The sequence below is a fragment of the Ceratosolen solmsi genome, unplaced genomic scaffold, assembly GCF_000503995.2.
Source record: "Ceratosolen solmsi marchali unplaced genomic scaffold, CerSol_1.0 scaffold30, whole genome shotgun sequence".
In the NCBI taxonomy this organism is placed as follows: domain Eukaryota; kingdom Metazoa; phylum Arthropoda; class Insecta; order Hymenoptera; family Agaonidae; genus Ceratosolen; species Ceratosolen solmsi.
The window spans coordinates 4,136,640-4,158,157 of NW_011948421.1; the positions used below are offsets into that span (position 1 = coordinate 4,136,640).

At 26.2% G+C, this 21,518-nt stretch overlaps 2 protein-coding genes across 2 annotated transcripts in view; one reads left to right on the top strand and one right to left on the bottom strand.

Moving 5' to 3' along the window:
- Positions 1-1,508: 1,508 nt before the first annotated feature.
- dy (transmembrane protein dusky) lies at positions 1,509-8,587 on the top strand. The gene is made up of 5 exons (XM_011498907.1): positions 1,509-1,690; positions 4,217-4,610; positions 5,611-5,923; positions 6,667-6,989; positions 8,139-8,587. The coding sequence occupies exons 1-5, from the start codon at positions 1,509-1,511 to the stop codon at positions 8,562-8,564; spliced, it is 1,638 nt and encodes a 545-aa protein (XP_011497209.1). The 3' UTR covers positions 8,565-8,587.
- Positions 8,588-18,900: 10,313 nt separating this feature from the next.
- Positions 18,901-21,518, bottom strand: part of m (zona pellucida domain-containing protein miniature) — a 43,118-nt gene continuing 40,500 nt past the window's right edge. The window contains exons 8-9 of the mRNA XM_011498542.1: positions 20,589-20,933; positions 18,901-19,439 (exon numbers count right to left, since the gene is read on the bottom strand). Coding sequence (XP_011496844.1) covers positions 19,107-19,439; positions 20,589-20,933 — 678 coding nt within the window. The 3' untranslated portion in view covers positions 18,901-19,106. The remainder of the gene's footprint in view (positions 19,440-20,588; positions 20,934-21,518) is intronic.

The following is a 21,518-nucleotide window of genomic DNA, read 5'->3' on the forward strand; positions in this document are numbered from 1 at the left end:
ATTAACAGTATAATTACTGTTGTACCAGTCAACTATACAATTCAATTTAGTTATATCGTCTTTTTCTAATAATCTAATAATAAATACATTACTATATCAAACGATTGATCGGTTCAGTTGCGAATTATGTAATATATACTACTATATATTATTTACTCTTATATATTAGACGAAATACTATTATGTTTTATTTATTATGGTTAATTTAAGGTTTCTAATAAATCAAATTCATAATATTTTTATCAATAATTGAAAATTGCTTAACGAATATTATTTTAATCAAATTTAAAGTACGTTTTTTTTGTACTAGAATAAATATTTATTCATTTTACTTATTAACTGCTATAATTTATTAGAAATATAAATATTATATTATATTTATTATTTATTATATTGTATTTACTGTAAACATAAAACATTAGAATAATTATGGATTCTTAAGTGAATTTTTGAAATTTTAGTATTACTGTAGCTAATATATTTCATGGAAGTCAAACATTTAAAGTTTATTTGGAACTTTTTAAAAAATCTAATTATATAAATTTTAAAAAGTTATTTATATGAAGTATAAGTGTATGTATGAATATATAATTTTATATTAAATGAAGTATGAGCTATGAGAACAAAATAGATTCAGTTATAATTATTTTGTTTAGTTTTTTTTTATATATACATACTAATGTGAAAGAAAAATTTTTATTTCAATGAGGTTCATAATAAAAATTGTATTCAAGCTTTAAATAAAATTTATATAAAAAATGTATAGTTTGAAGTACATATTTTATTATTTATATAAATGTATTTTGATTTCTATGAATTATATATATATATATATATATATATATTTATATTGTAGAATAAAATAAAGCATATAGGAAAAAAAACATTTTATATAAACAAATATATTTTAGTCATTATTAATTTTTCAAAATATTTTTAAAGGCAAAATCAGAATACTTATGTATAAATATATGACAAAAAAACTGTGCTGTAATTTGTAGTTCATTTCGGTAATTACATTGATTTTTTATAGCAAATGAGTTTGGAAGATCCTTATGTTTGCATTTACAGATAGATGTAGCATCTGATTGATTAATTTTCAATCTGTTTTTCATCACTTTCATTTGTAACCGAAACTTTATTTTGAATATGAAATTACCTTATACAAGTCAAATTAAAAATTTGTTTGCATATGTTTATAAAAGATATTTCATTTACGATTAATATAAATAATAAATAGCTTTTTTAATAATAGATGATCAAAAAGAATTTAGAGTGTAATTTCTAGAATTTCAGGAAAGGTTGATTTTTTGTCGATTTTACACATGTAAAACAAATGAAGTGTATTTTATAATAAATCAACTACAAACATTTTAATCTATAAACTATGAATATTGACGATTTTTTACTTGCTTATATTTCTACGAATTTTATATAAATTATTCGTTATTATAAAATTTAATATAAAATATATTCATAAATTAATACAGATTATATGTTCTGTCCAGATGGCACGAGCTGATGATGTAGATGTGGTAGAAGCAATATCTAACGATGAACGGCGAAATGATAATAGCGATGTTGAGCAGCAGCAACAACAGCAGCAACAACAACAGCAACAGCAGCAACAGCAACAACAGCAGCAGCAGCAACAACAACAGCAGCAGCAGCAGCAGCAGCAGCAGCAGCAGCAGCAGCAGCAGCAGCAGCAGCAGCAGCAATCGTCCGTAGATCAGATGGCGGCAGTTCTTGATGTACTAGCAAATGAGAATGAGAGCGGCGGTGTTGGGAGTTCATACGAATACAATGCACCGAATCATCGAAATCATCCGCATTCTCCGAGTCGTGGCGCCTCTCCTCAACGCGTCCATCATAACATTGCTTATCATGGCCCTCCGCCACCACCACCGTCATCATCTGCTACAGTAAGATTACGGAGATGTCATGTTTAACTCTTAGGAAAAAAAAAACGCTTGTGGAAAAAAAATGAGGCTACAGCCATACGAATTTACTATATTTCAATAAATATTCATTCGACTTAATTGATATTGTGCAAGAATCTAAATTGCTTTAGATTGACTGTAAGATGAGAAATGAATGCTTTTGAGTTGACAGGTACATTTGAAAAGGATAATTTCTTCATTTTAATAAATTTATTTGAAAAAATATCAAAAATTAAAAAAAATTTCGCTTCGTTGAAATTTCGTTTCGTCATTTCATGTATGATTATGCTTTTGAGATAAATGATATCGTTTTTTTCATGTATTTCTATAGCATAATTTTATTAAAGTTGTTTAATTGAAATAGTCGGCAGTTTTAAAGAATTTTATAACACTAATCGACGAAGTAGTTAGAAAAAACTTTTTACAAATTTTAAAAGTAATTTTTACGATGTTTCTATATTTATGTATGTGGATAACGCTGCAAATTTAAATTGCAGCTGCATCTTGATACACTTAACACTGATTTATTCACCTAAGATTCTTAGATATAGTAACTTATAGATATCATCCTAGAAATTTTAATAAGGTTTTCTATCGATTTTTTAATTAAAATGTTTACATAATTAAATTTTTACATAACAATTTTGTATCTTTAATAAAATACTTATTAAATTAAAAAACTTATGATAGAATTATGTATTTATAAAATTAACTATTGATTTTGTTAATAATTTATATGTAGTATAATGTCCAGTACCTGCATCTAGTATCATAGAAATTGTTTGATTTTTAAAAGTTAATTTAGTTATATTATAATAGTTAACTTTATATACTATTGACTTTTCAATCGAACAATATAAAAAATTAACTTCATCTATAGGCACAGTTTTCTACATATAGTTTATGTAAAAAAATTTCTTGGTATCATCAGTATTAAAAATTTTTTTCAAGTTTTTTTCAAAATAATAATAACATTGTACAATACATTAAAAGTGTCGTAAATATTTTATTGTATTATATATTGACGAATCCACTTGGGAGTATTACATATGTATATATGTACGCGATACTGTTAATATGTGTAATTCGTTCAAAGTTCTTGATTTGTCTGATTTTGAAATAAAATATTTCATTACATATACAGGGTAACATGCCAAAAATTTATAGACTAATTCAAAATTTTTATTAACTACCACAAGATTGATCATCTACTATCTTAAAATTAACTAAGTTAGATAGAATTAAAATTTTTAATATTAACAATTGTAATTATCAATGGCAATGTGTAAATCAATTCAATAATAAACTATAATGATGACATTTTTTATGCAATAAGAATATATAATCGTGTGTATACATGTGTATTTTTTGTAAATTTCAATCAATTTATCATAAGAAATTTGTCATTAGAAACTTTATGTACATAAACAATTTACTATTTAATAGTACTATATTATTATGCAAGATTTAATACTTGGATTGTCATTTTATTGAAAAACTTTTATTATTAATTATGAAGAAAATGGGCGAATGCTGAAGCGGTAACATAGCAAGCTATGTTGATATATTATTTATTTAGTAAAAAAATTTTAAAAAACTCATATGAAATATAATTTGTTAATGTCAAAAACATCATTATTGTATTTTATATTTTTCTAACTGTTTAATATTTACGACAATATATGGACGTAGAATTTTATAATCTTATAATCCTAATAAAGTGGTACATCTGTTGCAACTATTTTACTTCTGCTTCTTTTATATCAAACATCTAAAGTTAATTAAATCAAGATTTAATATTTTTAAGTAAATTATGAAAATTAAAAATCTTATTTATTTAAATTAAATCATTTTAATAATACAAAGTAATAAAATTTTTTATCTTAAATTAATATTAACATTGATTTTACTATTTTACTGAAAGTTTTACTATATCTAATACTGTTTATTTCATCATTTGAAATAATGTGAGGTGAGATTATACAATAACTTTAAAAGATAGTAGAAATATATTATTTAATTTCTTAAAAAATATATTTCTCTCCCTTGAATAATAGTGTTTCAACAATCGGAGACTAAAAGCTTTCAAAGTAGTATAAATTATATTAAAAACATAGTTTTGTATGGTAAAGCTTTTTGTATGCAAGATTATTATAAAATGAGAGGAAAAATATCGTAATATTGATCAATGTGATCAATGAGATTGAGAAATAATAATCGAATCCTTCTTTTATTTATTATTAACAGTCGTCGAGTTCACAGCAGCAGCAGCAGCAGCAGCGTCCACAAGAGAGTATCGACAAGATCTTCGACACGGCGATTACCGCGGGCAACGCAGCTCTGGGTGGTGGCGAGAATTGGCCGATTCAGGGCAACGACATGCCGAAAATCGTTTCGCTCGATGTGAAGTGCGAGAAGAATTCAATGAAGGTATATCTTGGGTTCGACAAACCCTTTTATGGCATCGTGTTCAGTAAGGGTCATTACAGTAATGTAAATTGCGTGCATCTGCCGGCGGGCCTCGGGCGCACGTCTGTCAACTTCGAAATTGGCATACACGCGTGTGGTACTGCTGGTAATACTGAGAATGGACTTTACGGCTACGGCACGGAGTCCGGGTCAGGCACGTACTTTGAAAATATCGTCGTCATACAATACGATCCGCAGGTTAGTTTTTAAATCACATTTATTATATACTCCGCTTATTTATCTAAACTTATAAGCAGTTGTATAACTATAGTTAGAACAGTTATTTATATAATTAATTTTAATTAAAATATAATCGATGAATCAACTGTGCATAAGTACTGAGTCCATAAGTTAATAATATGAGATAAAGATAAGTTAAAATAAGATAAGTTTAAATTATAATTGATTTAGTGGTTGAAGTTCAAATTCAAGATGAATTTAAGCTGCGATATCAGCTACAGTATAAGACAAAGTTAAATATGAAATTTAGTCGTAAGTCTTATAGTATTAATTAACTTTGTGATTATTATTATCAAAGTTTCTCCTTCTACTGAGCTTTATTCAATTAAATAATTCAATTGACAAATATGTCGAATTTAATGGATTACTTATCTTTCTCGAGCAATGACGAGAATTATTAGATGAAAGAGACACTCAAGTCACCTAAAGTTTTCGCATATTAGTGTTTATTAAAATATATATTTAATCTTATGCTTTTATTTAATTTCATTTTATGCATTTAATTCTCGGAATTTTCAATAGATTATGGCTATTCTATTAAACTAACAATATATTTTATTCCCTTCGATTTATTTAATTCCATAATATATAAAAATTTATTCAATAAAAAATTTTGATTAATATATGGATTTTTTTAAAGACGAAGTTCGAAGAGTTTTATTTATATTAATAGATAATATAAAAATTGATAGACAGCATAGATTTATAATTCTAAAAGAAATTTCTTTCAATTAAAGAAATGTTTCATTAATAATATATATTTCTATAGAAAATTCTGCCAAAAATAATATCTGCACTATAGTTTTAATGCTTAAATTGACTCAACATATAATATTACAATATTAAATGCCTTAATATATTGATTCGTATACGTACGAGCGTACACAATGGGTCGATTTGTTATAATAGAATATTGCAAGGTATTGATTCCCATATACGGCTATGTTACTATCGTCAGGTACAAGAGGTCTGGGATCAAGCTCGTAAACTCCGCTGCACGTGGCATGACCTTTATGAGAAGTCGGTGACATTCCGCCCCTTCCCAGTGGACATGCTCGATGTCGTGCGGGCAGACTTTGCCGGTGACAATGTCGGCTGCTGGATGCAGATACAAGTTGGTAGGGGCCCTTGGGCTTCCGAGGTCTCCGGCCTCGTCAAGATCGGCCAAACAATGACGATGGTGTTGGCAATCAAGGATGACGACTCGAAATTCGATATGCTCGTGCGCAATTGCATGGCCCATGACGGCAAAAGGGCGCCTATACAATTAGGTGGAAATTCGTCATTTGTTTTCATTTGTTTGTCGATGATAATATTGGAAAAATTTTTTCCCCTTTATTTTTGAAATAATAACTTTTGAAATACGAAAATATAATTGCCACCCGCCGAGATTATCTAGTGATATTGTGATATTGTTATAGTATTCATTATTGAATTATCGGTTATTGATTTAATATTAATTAGATTAGGTTAATTTAGTACACTTGAAACTTTTAATTTTTAACATTTCTAACGAATTTCACTACTTATCCATGAAAATCTTAAAGAACTTAAAGATATAATAATACATAATTATATATAATATAGCAAGTATACTAAATTCGTATCATTGATATATCATAATAATCTGCATAGAAATACTTTTTAACAGTTATTTTTTTATTATATTATAATATTATAATAATCTTAGTAATTCTATTTAAAAGAATTTTAAAAACATCATTGTTTAATTTATATAGAAAGAAACTTTTAATAAAAATAATTTAATATTGATATATTAGAGATTTTATTATAACTATTATTGTATCACATGGATTTACGTTAAAATTTATGAAATTTCATTCCTAGACTGGGAAACAGAAATATGATATTTGAGTCGAATAATTTAAGAATATCGTTGAATGAAAGATTAATAGACTCTCGCTTCTCACATGTCACATCTATAAAATATATCGATATATATATATATATATATATATATATATATTCCATTTTTTTTTCTCCATTAACTTAGTTGACCAGCGTGGTTGCATCACCAGGCCAAAGCTTATGTCTCGATTTACGAAGATCAAGAATTTTGGAGCTAGCGCTTCAGTCCTCTCCTACGCGCATTTCCAGGCTTTCAAGTTCCCCGACTCGATGGAAGTGCACTTCCAATGTACGATACAGATATGTCGCTATCAATGTCCCGACCAATGCTCGGATTCGGCACCATCCCTGCTTCAACAGGATGGTTTCCTACTGGAGAACCATCGGGCTTCCATCGGACATGCCGATGTAGCGGTTTACGGTATACCACCGCCACCGATTGCATTACCTCTTGAAACTTATCTTCAGGTAAACATTTATTTATTCTCTTTTTCTGGCTTTGATTAGATTCAATTTCAAAACATTTATGACGTTGATATCATTATTTAGCATATGAATGAGTCTAGTCAATTACTTAATTAATCCATTCAATTAAACCGAAGAATTTATTGGTCAATAAGACATTTGTTGTAAGTGTTGTTAAAGTGTACGAAATATAACAAGATTTTACTGCAAAATAATGTATGACCTACATATACATTCCTTGCGTAAATTAAAATAGAGTATGATATTTTATACATATGGAACACCGAGGCATATTAGTAATTCACAAGATTTGATTTGAAAAAATACTTGTTGAAAAAATATTATCTACGAAATAAAATAATTATATTGTCTATTATTTATTGATGTCATTTATTGAAAGATTAATGCAGATCTTAATATAGTCATTTTATCCTATTGCTGTAGACTTAAATGTTTTATGAGTCGACATTGACATTATTAACGAGATAATACGTTTGTGTTATTTTATAAATAGAAAATATATCAGTAATAGCTTTTCATAATATGTACGGTAAAATATTTAAAATATCCATTTATTATAGTCTTAAATTTTCAATAAATTCCTTTTTAATATGAGATTTATAATTACTATTGTTCTATAATTAATATTAAAGTAATAATAAATTTGTTTTACATTTTTAATTTTTTCGAAAATATTATATTCATTTGGCGGCTACTTTGTGCGTTAATGTGAAAAAAAGATCAATACAATGAGATGCATCTGTAGATATAAAATTAATTGAAGTACAACGAATAATAATGAAATAGTCCAGTTGATATTGAATAATAGAATTGAAAGTAAAGTGCGCATTCACTTGATTGTTAGTAATAGGGAGATTTCGCTTCAAAGGGTAATAAAATTTGAAGACAAAAGTTTGAAAGAGATGAGGATATTTCATTGGCATTATCTAAATCCGAATTATGCGACTTTTCAATTTTTGATAAAGAAAAGAATTCGGCGAGAAAGAGCCGAATTTTCATCGCCGCTCGATAAAGCGGAATTCCCAGGGTTCCTGCAACAAGGTGGGAGAAGTCCACAGAAGAATTCAAAACTTTTTGACGATCGAAGAAAGCTTGCAAGTACATAAATACGTAATTAATTGTTTGTTACAGACGGCGGGAGCGGGGAGACCACGGGACGAGCGTCGTCGGAAGACCCGAGAGCTTCCGGCGCCAGCGAAAGCCGTCGGTGTGAACCGCGTCATCCGCGTCGTCTCCACGGGCGACCTTACTTTCGCCATCGATGGAGCAAACTCGAGCGACCCCTCCCCGACGATGGTCTTCCCCGTGCGCGATTCCCAATCATCCAACGGGGCAAACCTCATTTGCTTGACGACGTCTGGCTTCGCACTGACGCTCCTTCTGCTGCTCGCTGTGCTTCTTGCCTCTTGTGGTCTTTCGACGTATCTCTGTATACGGCTAAGACCTTTCAGGAAGAAGCTTGATCCAGAGGTCGTCGCTGTTAGGGGTTTTGCTGTCCGCACTATTGGGACCACCCCGGTCAAGTCTAGCAATAAGCCCTCTTGTTTTTACTCGTAAGATCGCGCCTGAGTGCACATGCACGATTGGTGCTTTATTCCAAAAAATACTTTTAGGGCCAATTCAGCCTGCTCTTTTCTCTTTTAACTTTGAATATTACTTGCCAGAGTCTGGATGAATTATTTCAATTCGGTATTTCTGATATAACGTTGTTTATATATTCTTTCAACAAAATAGGAAAAACATACTTTTTAACTGCACAACTAGTATATGTCAAAGGTCAATGTGTTTTATTAATTAAATATCTATCCTATTTATTACTCAAACTGTTAGAAGGCATTTAAAGACTTAGCAGTGATTATTAACAGCGTGTATTATCTAGTATTTTAGATAATTTGTTGCAAGGATACTTCAATTTTGTACCTTAGATTCTAAATACTTCGTGTATGTATAGGCACGCGGGCGCGCGCGCGCGCGCACACACACACACACACACACACACACACATCTTTCCAAAAAATAGTCACTTAACCGACGACGTATTTGTCTAACAATTTAATCGTGTTTGTATGCATCTTATTATTTATATTTGATGGACGATAGCAATTTACTTTAAGGTAGTCCTAATGTCATGCTAGTCAAAACAAAACAAACAAAAAAATATCGATATATCACCTTCACTTAAATAAATGAATTAAGTATACATGCAACTTAGATAAAGGATATCTTTGAATATATTACATCTCACTTCATTGTATTGTAAATGCTTTTTATTATAAAGTAATAAAATATGATTCATTTTCATAGAATGTAAAAAGTTATAAATGAGTAGAGTTTAAAATTATTTATATATCAAAAAAAAAAAATAATATTTTGAATAATCATTACTAGAAAAATAACGTAATGCGAATATACGAAATAGTATTGAATATTTTTTCAAATTGAAATGTTTTATTAAACAGACAATATGACTATTTAAAAAAATTTTCATTTTAGAACTCACTTTTTTTTTTTAATACTTCCAACTTGATTATGCTAGATCAATAATATAAACATAAATTCAATGCTGATTTATTAATACAGTTTCATTTCTGTAGAATACAATAAAAGAAATCCATTTATTATTGTTTAGTTTTGGTAATTTAAAAGTAAATTTTTTATTAACAATATTTTCAATAAAATATAATTAATAAATTTTAGTTATAAAATATTAAATTTTTAAACAAATTATTATTTTTTTTCTTAATTTTACAAATTAACTTCATTCTTATTCTCAACAATTTTAATACATGAATGATCATTAATATTTGCGTTATATTGTATGATGTCAGTTTTGATTACACACTATTAACCATATTTTAATTAATTGGTTTTTAATATTCAAGAGCCCTAGTTTTTCTTAGTAAAAAATTTTTTTTTTTATATATCTTTTCATATATACTGTATTCGATAAGTAATTTTATAAATAATACATAAAAAAATATTCTGATAGTTGTATTAGGGCTACCTTAAGTTGTTTTCTATTATTTGTGTGATAAGATTTTTGTAAATGAGTTAATTTATACAGTGGATTGATAGTCCATAAGTTTTTTATTTTATATATTGAATTTTTTAGTAAAAAGTTAAACTCGTTATAAATAAATTCTCACACATCGTAAGAAGTATATTGAAATTTTATTAGTTAGAGAGTAACTGCTTATACTAGATAGCAGCATTCAGTAGTAATTTTATAGCATTATGAAAATGCAAAATTTATTTTATAAAAGATAAGATAAAAACTATTTAAAAGATATTTAATAGCTCACAGTAATTTCCTGAGCTATTTTTTTTTTCTTTTTTTTTCTTCAATAAATATGCCATCAAATAGATATTTTATAATCATTACAGACTTGCCGACTGTGTGCGAGTTAATTTAAAATATAGCATAAGTTTTTGGTTTAGAATTATAATGAAATAGACTGATGATGTTGAATATAAATGTATAATGAAAATATAAAAATTTTACTTTTATAATTATTTATTTAACATAGAATAATAAATTATTATGTAATTTTATATTAAAATCTTGTAAAAATAAAATATTTAATATTTAAAATATGTATACAGTAAATATGTGTATGTTATTAATTATAAGTTTATACTATTATATAGAAACGATAAATGCATACATGTATTAATATTTCAATAGATTCAATGGTTTTAGAATTCCATACTTGAACATTTATATATATATATATATATATTATATAATATTACAAATTTTAATTGGTAATATGCATTTATTTTAATAACTATTAATTTATTATCAAGTCTAGAGCAATGATTTTTTCTTAATTTTATCAAAAATGATTACAGATGGGATTTATAATTATGTATAATTAATTATGCGTTGAAGTGATTTGAAAATGAAAAGTGATGTCCGTCCATATTTTTTTCAATTTTTCAAATACCTGTCTCATATTTTATCGAATCATTAAACAATATATATTTGATAAAAGTCTTTTTGCAGTGTAATTCGAATAAATACCAACCTGTATACATGTAAGTTAATTATCCACTTTTACATTTTGCTCGTGCAGTTCTATTACATACAATTTTACAAATAATGATACTCTTACATTTTACTTTCATTTTGAACTATTTATGCAATTCTTATATTGATATTCGATGAATAACAATATTTAAGCGAAGATTAATTTCAAATTTGAAATTTATATTAATTAAAAATATATTTTTGTAAAAATCACATTTATAAAGTTATACATAAATTATGGAGAAGCATTTTTTAACTTATAAATTTTTTAATCTATACTAAATAAAAATTACTATCTTAAATAAATAAAAATCTTTTATAATAGAATATGATATATTATGATATAATAGTACGTAATGTTTATTGAGAAATTTAATCAAAATCAGTCTTTCATAATTAAAATTGTTTTTCTCGTCACAAGTTTTATTACGGGCTATATTTTATCTATAAACTATATATTTTCAGATTTTATAATCCTGTTCAAACTATTCTGAAGCAAACATTTTAAAAAGCGCTATTTAAGTTTAAGCCAGTATTATAATCGTACTTCATTTCTTATGGCGTCCAATAGAAGCATCTAATTAGCAATATGATGCTAGGAAGAGCTTTTATATACCGAGAAGTCTCATTTATATGAAACACGTTCGCGCGGTTATAGGTTTTTCCCAGCGCAACGGTGAACATCCTCGCGCCTTTTTTGTCGAAATGTAAGAGGCCACCGAGCGTGTCTATTGTAAATCACTCTTTGAAACAGAAATAGGCGTGCGTGCAACTGCGATTCGCTCGGGAAGATTTGCAGTGCAATATATGGCGACTCCTAAGGTGGAACTTGTTCCTGATTCCTTGAATATTTTTTGTCGAAGATACATAGGTATGATTTCGGCCACGAGAGGATTAAAATTGTTTCTTGTACTTTTTCCTATTCTTACTTCTAATTTAAATTATTCGCTTGCTTGCCTACCAGACGTTACGTTTCTATAATTTTAACGCAATCTTATCTATATATATATATATATATTATTCAATGTATTCAATTTTTAAAATACATTCAGTAATTTATTTTTAGTATTTTTATTAAAATAATTCATTATTGCTTAAATATTAATTCATGCCTGATGTTATATTTTCAATTCTAATTCGTTTATCCAAATCGTCATCTAATATCTAACATTAATTTAATAAAAGATAATAAAAATTAATAAAAGTTGAATTTTAATTTTCATAAAAATAATTATTAATTAAAAGATGAATGTTATTGATCAAGTTTCAAAAATATAGATAAATAAATCAGCTTTATCTTTTATTTATAAATTTAGAAAATATGCTATAATTATTTTTTATATATTTTATATATAGACATTATTTTATTATATATTTCCAATAAGGAATCTTATTATAATGTGGTTTATACGATAATTGTTAAATTAAAAATCTTATATTTGTTCATAAGATGTCTTATACATAAATAATAAAATAAGAATAATAAATTTATTTATAGTTGTAAAATATTTATTTAAATGGAAATCCATATTATAAAAAAGATTCTTAGATTAAAACTTAAGAAAGACTTTTAAATTTAAGCATTTTGCTGGAACCCGCAGTTAATGATCAGCTCGCTTAAATATAATCAATCGACAGATTAATCTGTTAAATATATTAAAAGTAGAGTACATAAAAATTCGCATCTTATTCGTTTTGTTTTATGATAATTGATTAAACAGAATTAGTAGACAGAACCGTATTACTTTATTGCAGTAAAGGAAAGCGTAGAGAATGATAATGGAAAATAGCAGAGAATAGAGTAAAAGAAAAAGATAGAGAGAAAAAAATAAAATAGAAAGAGAGATAGAGACGAGGAAAAAAGTGAGAAATGAGAGAAGAGAGATAGAGAGGGAGAAAAATGGAAGGGGTAAAAGAGAGAGGGAGAGTAAGTGGCTGAGTGAACCTGAATGAAAGAAGATGAGAAAGTAAATGAAATAAGAGGTCGAAAGATGGGAGGGAGAGAGAGAGAGAGAGAGAGAGAGAGAGAGAGAGAGACAGACAGACAGACAGAGTGAGAAGTGAGAAAGCGAAAGTGAGACTAAAGGTAAAAATGAGTATTTGATTATCTGTAAGTATTCTGCGAATATAGCGTGTGCGAATGCTACCTAATGGGGCTTTGCGACACTTCTATTAATACCTCATAAAAAGACTTTAAAGCATTGTAAATGCATTTCCTTAGACGTAAATTTATTTACGCGCGAAATGCAAATTATATAACTTTCATATAATATTGTAACGAAATACAATTGTATGTATCGCATATAAGCATATAATAATATGATTAAATTAAATTAATTAAATTTAAAATATTTAAACATTTCAAATTTATAAACCCTACTTAAAAAAAAAAATCCGTTTCTTATAATTCAACTTTAAAGAATGATTTGAATTAATTTCTGTAATTTACTGTTCTTATATCTAAATGACAATTTTGTATCTATAAATAAATGAAATACAATATTTTATCATTTTTATCAATTCATGCAAAACTAATTCTTAGTAAAGCAAGTTTGCAATAAAATTTATATTAATAGCTAGTTCATATGTTCTATTGTTTATTAATTTATTCAAACCATATTACGTTTTAATAATTTTTGTTTTTTACCTTATACACGCCTATTACTATTAATTAAAAGAACGAGATTTTAGATCAGTTAATTAAGAATTTGTTCAAGTGTCTGATTGTATACCTTATATAAGTACACGAAATTTTTGAAAATTTGTAATTAATGAGTTAGACAAAAATCTCTAAATATTTTTTCTGTAAATAACATATTTTATTGATTTATTAAGTATTAATTGCTAAGATTATACTTCTAAACTTTATAACGTGTATTCATATAAACAGTGATAAAAGCGGAATGAAATATCAACTAGTAAACTGTTAATATCAAATAAGTGTTTAAAAAATTTTAATTTGCTCGTTAATAAATGCTCCACCATTTGCAATTGTACAAAGAGTGAAATAGACGTAACCACACGAGAGTCAAATGCATATAAATTAATATAATGTAGAGATAAATTTAATATTTAGAAAAAAAAGTTTTAAAAATTCGAGTATTATTTTATATTTACTTTAAAATAATGAGTGAAGTTAAGGATAAACAGTTTTTAATAAATCTGAATATTATTAATACAATTTTAATTATGATATTTCATCAAAGAATCTGTCTATCATTTTAATTATTTTACTTATCATATTATAAGAAAATCGTATAAAGTTATTTATATTTCGAAGTTATTTATATATAATGAATTATAACAAATTAAAATTAATACATTTTTAATTGAATACAAGATTAAAATAAATTAATATATATATATATATATATATATATATATATGATAAAAGATATAAAATAATATGAAATAAATGAATAATTAACAAAATATGTTTGCAATGTACTAGTAAAGCATACAATATTTATCATGTATGTTTAAATATCAAATAATTTTATCAGCGTAAAAGTAAAATTATTGCATTAATGAATGTTAATTATTGTATACATATTTGTAAGATGTACTATGAAAATACATTTGCATTTAAATAAATATATTATAAAATTAAGAAAATCGTTTTCAATTTATATTCAAATTTCTTCTTCTTCGACTTCATTTAACCAATATTGTTTTAATTATATAAATTTTAATCTTGTACTTTATCAACTTGTTCTAAAAACGTTATTTTATTCATTTATTTATGACGTAATGCTAAACTTTCAAGTAATACATTTTATATTTGAAAATAAGTACGTACCTTCCAGCTTCATAGTTTCTCCGTGATTTATTATTATTCTGAAATGCTGCTATAATATTGTTTATTAAATATGAAATTATGTTTTATAACGTATTTTATTGTAATATAATAAAAATTAACTTTAACTTTTTTTCTTACAGCACCCATCCTTGCACCATAATTTATCATCATTGTCGTTTATTTATTTTTATTTAGGTGCATGCTTTAATTACCATAATCATTTTAAAAATTCACACTAGAATACAGTAATGTCTTTCGATGCAACGAATGTACAATGTTTAATCTTAAAATTGCATATTCTACTACCCAAAGAAAAAACGTCGTACACATATAATTAGAATTACTTCGCCATTAACTTATAGTAACGCCAACGTCAATTAAAATAAACAAAAGTTACAGTAATATATATTTGAAATGCGAATAAATTTTAATCTTAAGTTTATTAAATAAATAAAAATGCATTAAGGAAAATATAATAAATTAATAGTGTAAATTAACTTTTTAAAAATGATCTTATTGATTAGCACAGAATTTATGTCATGAATAATTTTAATATAATAATGATAATTAATTTTACTTTATTCCACATTAAATATTGGCAATATTTTGATAAATCCAAAAAGAATCAAATAACTTTTTAATATTTTTTATTATTCTGCCAAGGATAAAAATGTTAAATTTGTCAAGATTAAACGTCGTTTATAATTTCAAATGAAATTTAATTGAAAATTTGTTACCTTAATTATTATTCTAAATACTTTATTATAAGTTATTATGGTGTTTAATATTTTTATAATTATTAATTTATTTCGGTGAGATTATCTTTTTTCAAAATCCATGGTACAAATAAATATAATTTTTTCATTTCTTAAGTAACAGTTTTCCAATTAAATATATTTAGTATTATTTTATTAGATGAATAATTAAGTTATTATTTGCATCCCATAATACGCTAATTATCTTAGAATGTAATAATACTAGATGCAAATTTGATTCGTATGTAGAAAAAATACACACACACGCGCGCGCGAGCATGTATAATGAAAATGAAGAAATATAAATTATAGTTATATGAATACAATAGAAGATGTCATCAAGATAAGTTTGTTAACAAAAAAACTTGAAACAAAGTTCATTCGCTTTAAATAATTTCTTTTACCTTATTTTGAGTAATTAAAACATTATACAATAAAAGAAAAATAAAACAATAAGATATTCATGCTTCAGCTGTACAAATGTATTAATGAATATCGTAGAAAAAAGAAAGAATATTGCAGATCATTTCATTCGATTGTTAAAAATAAAATTCTTTGCACGCTTTGACAAAAGTCTATACGCACTTACGGTATTTTGTACAGTATATTGCACATGGTCTCCTAGGACATTTGCCTATTGGTATTCATCTACAATAGATGCATAGCTTCCTCATAATTTTCATAAATTTTACAGTATTTCATGAATCATTTACCGTCACATTAATTCATAAATATGTGAAGTAAGTATACCATGTTGGTAATTAAATGATTTATGATACACTTTTCTGCATGTTTTTATACATATGTTTATAAGGGTATCTGATATAAATTAGACTACATATTTGATTTCCGCTATAACTTCGATTAAATAATAGTAAATCATAATGAAACATTTGTAAGAATTAGATAAAATTTATTTTAATAAAAACATATAGAGACGCAATGAAAGAAAAATTATTTAGATATAATGATGTTAAAGACACTTTTATTTTATATTCATATTGCAAAAAATAGAAGTATCCAAATATTTTATTTTTAAGAAAAATAATTAAAATGGAAGTGGAAATTTTGATTGTATAAATGCTATGTATTATAATATGATATTTTAAATTAATTATTTTATTTAGATTTTTAATTTGTTTGTTTATTGTATTATTGTTTTACTTACAAGGTTAATGAAAGAATTATTAAAAATGAATAGAAAATAAAAAATGTTTAATCTTAAAATAAGTATGTAAATGATAATTGTAGAATTACTAATACTATCGTATAATTAAATATCTATATAATTTAAGTAAACAAATTGTAAAAAAACTTATACAATTTTACTATACTATAACACTTGGGTTAGCTAAATACACAATGCCTTCAATTGTAAATTATAGCATATTACCTAATAATGAAATATCAGTTAAAGTTAAAGATGTGAAGTTAAAGATTAAATTATTATTTAACGATAAATTATATAATAGAATATGCTTCAACATGAAGAAGGATAATATAAGTATGCCTTAATAAAAGTGTCTCAGAAGTATTTCTATCACAATATTCTAAACAATTTTTCTTTTTCTTCAATAAGACAAATATATCATGAACAATTTGATTAAATGTGATTTACTTTCATGCACATCTTATAGTAATATTAATCGACGATATTTATTACGTCTTATAATAATAATATAGCCGCTTATATCTTTAACGATATATTTTCTTTGCCGATTTCATTGCACGGGCTAATCTAAATATATCTGTAAGGAGCTTAATAATAGTTCTTTGAAGTTCTCGATTATCTAGAAAAGCCCAATCGCTTATACATGTATTGTTTATCGATGACTGTCTCATTATAATCTTTACCATAAAAATGATCGTGTACATAAATATACGCGTTCACCCCTTTTCTTCCCGAGCAGAAGATCATAGATACTTATTATTACGTGTTTAGCATATAAAATTTTTTTATTTGTTTATTGAATTTATTAAGTTATATTTGTTGAAATTATGTAGAGTGCAAAAAGAATTTTATTAATAATTTAAGATTATTTGTTTTTTAATCGACATGAATATTATTGATTTCAAAATCTTTAATCTTTGATCATCGATAAGAGTTTATATTATAATTCATAATATAAGATTATACAAAATAAATTTGAAAATTGTTATATTTTTATTAAATACATTAGATTGCAACTGAAATTCTTTGAGTAAAGAAAAATATATTTAAGTCTAGAATGAGTTGTTATATGTAAATATAAATTAAAACTGTTGTAGTATATTGTAATATATTATTCTAGCATTATTCCTTTCCGTTTTTGAATTTTTGATTAAATTAAAATATATATATATATTCAATAAAAATTTTGATTTTTCATGCATAATTTTACATATATTTTTATTCATAAAATATAGTTTAAATACGTATTTAATTATATAATAACAACAAACAGTTAATAATTTTAATAGTTAATAAAATCTATTTGAAAGCTTTACATTTAAACATTTTTCATTAATTATACATCCACATAAAGCCTGTTAAAGACTAACTTTCTTCATTTTCTGAAGAATTTTTTAATATTCAAAAATATTCGAGCCGCAATATAAGAATTAGGTTCAACATAATAATTAAAACATATTGAAAATATCCTCATATATAAACGTGTATGCACAAATACGCGCGCACAAACACGCACACCTACATTCAAACATATATAAAAATAATTTAGGAAAGTTATTTTTAATAAATTTGTCGATAGCACTCTTGATATTAAAAAAAAAAAAAACAATTTTTCAATTGGAAAAATATAAAATTTAATCATATAAGTTTTTCATTTTTAACATAAATTAGACGCACATAAAATTTATTTAACGCGTTGTCACGTATCTTAATTTTAATTAATAATTTTAAATATATAAGTATAATTAATTTTCAACGTACTTTAAGTTGTTTTGCAATTGAAGAGATGTAAAATAATTAAACGTGAATTCAAACGTTTATGAATAGCGAAGAAATATAATATTCCATTGGAATTTATACGAATTTTTACTGTCAAATTGATTAGCATTATGTAAATAAATTAAAATATGACGAATAAGATAGGAAATTGGCGGTCTAACTTTATCCTGAGCCCTACTACTTAGTTCAATATCTAAAACTTGTTATTAATACTACTTGAATTATATTTAATTGTCATTATTACATTTTCTAATGGCCTTTCATAATATATAATAAAAAATATATAATAAAAAATATATATAATAAAAAATATATAATAAAAAAATTTATTTTATTTTATTTTGTGAAATAAATGGGACATCAGCGTGTTACAAATTACAGTTGCATTTAGATAAAACGAGCTTTTCGTTTTCAATACCTTGAATAGAACAGAGCTATCGCAAATCCTATCTCGGTACCATTCAATGCAATTTTCACTCCAAGGGCATTCGAATGGACCGTACGACTAATTTTGAATTCTGCTCGGGCCCTCCACACACATCCGCCTACACTAACATCGGCGCCTTCATTTATTGGCTTCGATGGAAGATAGTTGACTCTGGTTTCTCTGTCTCTCAATAAGGCATCGCGCCCGGAAAAGTCCGTAGGCCTGGAGCCACCCAGGCTGCTGGCCATTTCTAGGGTCAACCAGTCGATGAGCCGCGGCGATCGCCGCCAAACTTGCTGGCAGGCTCTTCCGGGCGTTGCGTGCGAGCTCGCGCTGTGCCTGCAGCCGATGGACCATAGCACCTGCGACGAGAGCTGACACTACTGCGGAGAGGGCGACAATGACGAAAAGGGCGCTGAAGCCGCTTACCGGTAAGCAGATCCCGTAGACGACTTCCTCCCGTATCCGACCCTGTAAGTTAACCCGCGGCTTTTAGTCTTAGCAAAGCCGATGTCTAATTCAATATCTAGCCTTAGTCATCAACGAACACAACAATTTACTTATCCAATCAACAATGCCTCAAACTTACCTACGTTCTTGTGCTTTATCAAGTATTTTTATGAGCAGTATTTTTAGCAACAATTTTACAATTGAAATTTATTGGGTCTAGCCTCTTATAACCATTCCAATATCCCCGTTTCCTTTACAAATCTTAAATAAATATTTACGATACTTCATTCTTTGATTATTAGCATTGCAAATAATGTAATTTATAAGTTTATTATGTAAGTTTTTGACTTGTTTAATGAAATTATTTATAGCGATTACTTTTTAGAATATTTAAATTTTTGGACTTAATAGATTTTTTTATCAAAATTGTATTTTACATATTGCAATGAAAATATAATTAGATCTATAAAACAATCAAAATAAAATATATTTTTATTCTGATAAAATTATAATTGGGAATAAAATAAAATTATAATTATGAATGAAAATTTTTTGTTTTGTATCCAAGTATTAAAAATATGAAATACTGTAGTAACGTTGAAAAAAATTATCATTGTATGTAAAATATTAAGCGTATTAAATTATTACTAACAATATAGATTTATTTGAATTTTATATTTGTTCATATAATTTAACCGCTTGCAAAATATAAATCTATTATTATATGTATTATATGTATTATTGTATTATATGTATTATATATATACCACCTATCTATTATATGTATTTCATAATTTTTATGTTATTGTCTAATTTTTTGGTAATTATATTATATTATAAGCATTTATTCCGATCATGTGAAATTACAATAAAGTTTTATATTTATGGAATAACATTATTCTTAATTATAAGTGTTAATATTTTTCTCCAACTCAATAGATGTATTTCAACATAATTAATTACATATAATTGGTATAATTGAAGAAATTTTTATTATATATTATATCTATAAAAATTCAAGACTAATGTATATTATTCCATTTGATTTGAAAGTGATTACAATTTTCTAAATAAGTTAACTTTTTTTAACTAATAAAATATTTGCAATCATTTTTAGTAAATGGAAAATAGGTAAAAATGTATATTAACAGTATGGAAATGATATTTTACCTGAAATACAGTGACTGCCTCGGCGTGATTGTCTGGACTAAAAGCCAGATCGGCCTCGGAAATGACCTCGTATATACCGGAGACACCGACGTCGGCGCTGCGAACCTTCCGATCGGACACCTGAAGGGAGCGTCTGCGCCGATTCGCTGTGCCGTTTAAAGGCTCGAGTCGTGATTTTGTCAGATTTCTGCTAGGCTCGCTCATACTCATCGGTACGGAATCATTCGCTCTCGGCTCCCTAAATTTCACCTCCGGCCGTTCGTCCTCATCCTGCTCGAGCTTACGTGGTCCGTGTGGAAAGTGCTCTTGGGGCTGATAGCGCGTCACTCGTGCTGGCTGCACTGACTAATGTATATCTTTTAATACTTAATTATCATGCGCTTCGGTCACTATATTAATTTCATTTGCGGTTTTTTAATCATATTTTCATTTTCTATTCCACATCTTTTTGTTTTGCTTATTAATAATTTTTTATAATATTACCTTTCGGACAAAACTTTTTCTTTTTTTTTCTGATCTGTAAAGGGTGCTCATACTTTATAATAACTTTGCATGCATTAGTGATTGACAAAATTAATGGTGTAGTTAAACTGTCAAAGTATTAGCTCAATCGATGAATAATGAACTTCATCATTTATCTGTATCTACATTTTTTCGATATTCTATCACGTAGTTTTAAGCGTCATATATTTAGTTAAAAAAAAATGTTCTTATATTTGATATTATCAATTCTTATATATTATATATAAGGAACTACATATAATATCTCTCAAGGAACTACATATAATATCGTTTTGCAATTAAATTGTATGGTATATTTATGTAACGGAAAAATTCGTTATTATTTGAGCATTCACTCATCCGATAAAAACAAGCATAAGAATTAGCATAGATTATAAATAGTTATTGATGTTTTGGGATTAAATTCGA

What these genes read in the sequence shown, in the direction of transcription:
- dy (XM_011498907.1), top strand. Translation starts at nt 1,509, where the DNA reads ATGGCACGAGCTGATGATGTAGATGTGGTAGAAGCAATATCTAACGAT. An exon ending in AAGGGCGCCTATACAATTAG is followed by an intron (nt 5,924 to 6,666) that starts GTGGAAATTCGT and finishes CCATTAACTTAG; the next exon opens with TTGACCAGCGTGGTTGCATC. An exon ending in CTCTTGAAACTTATCTTCAG is followed by an intron (nt 6,990 to 8,138) that starts GTAAACATTTAT and finishes TGTTTGTTACAG; the next exon opens with ACGGCGGGAGCGGGGAGACC.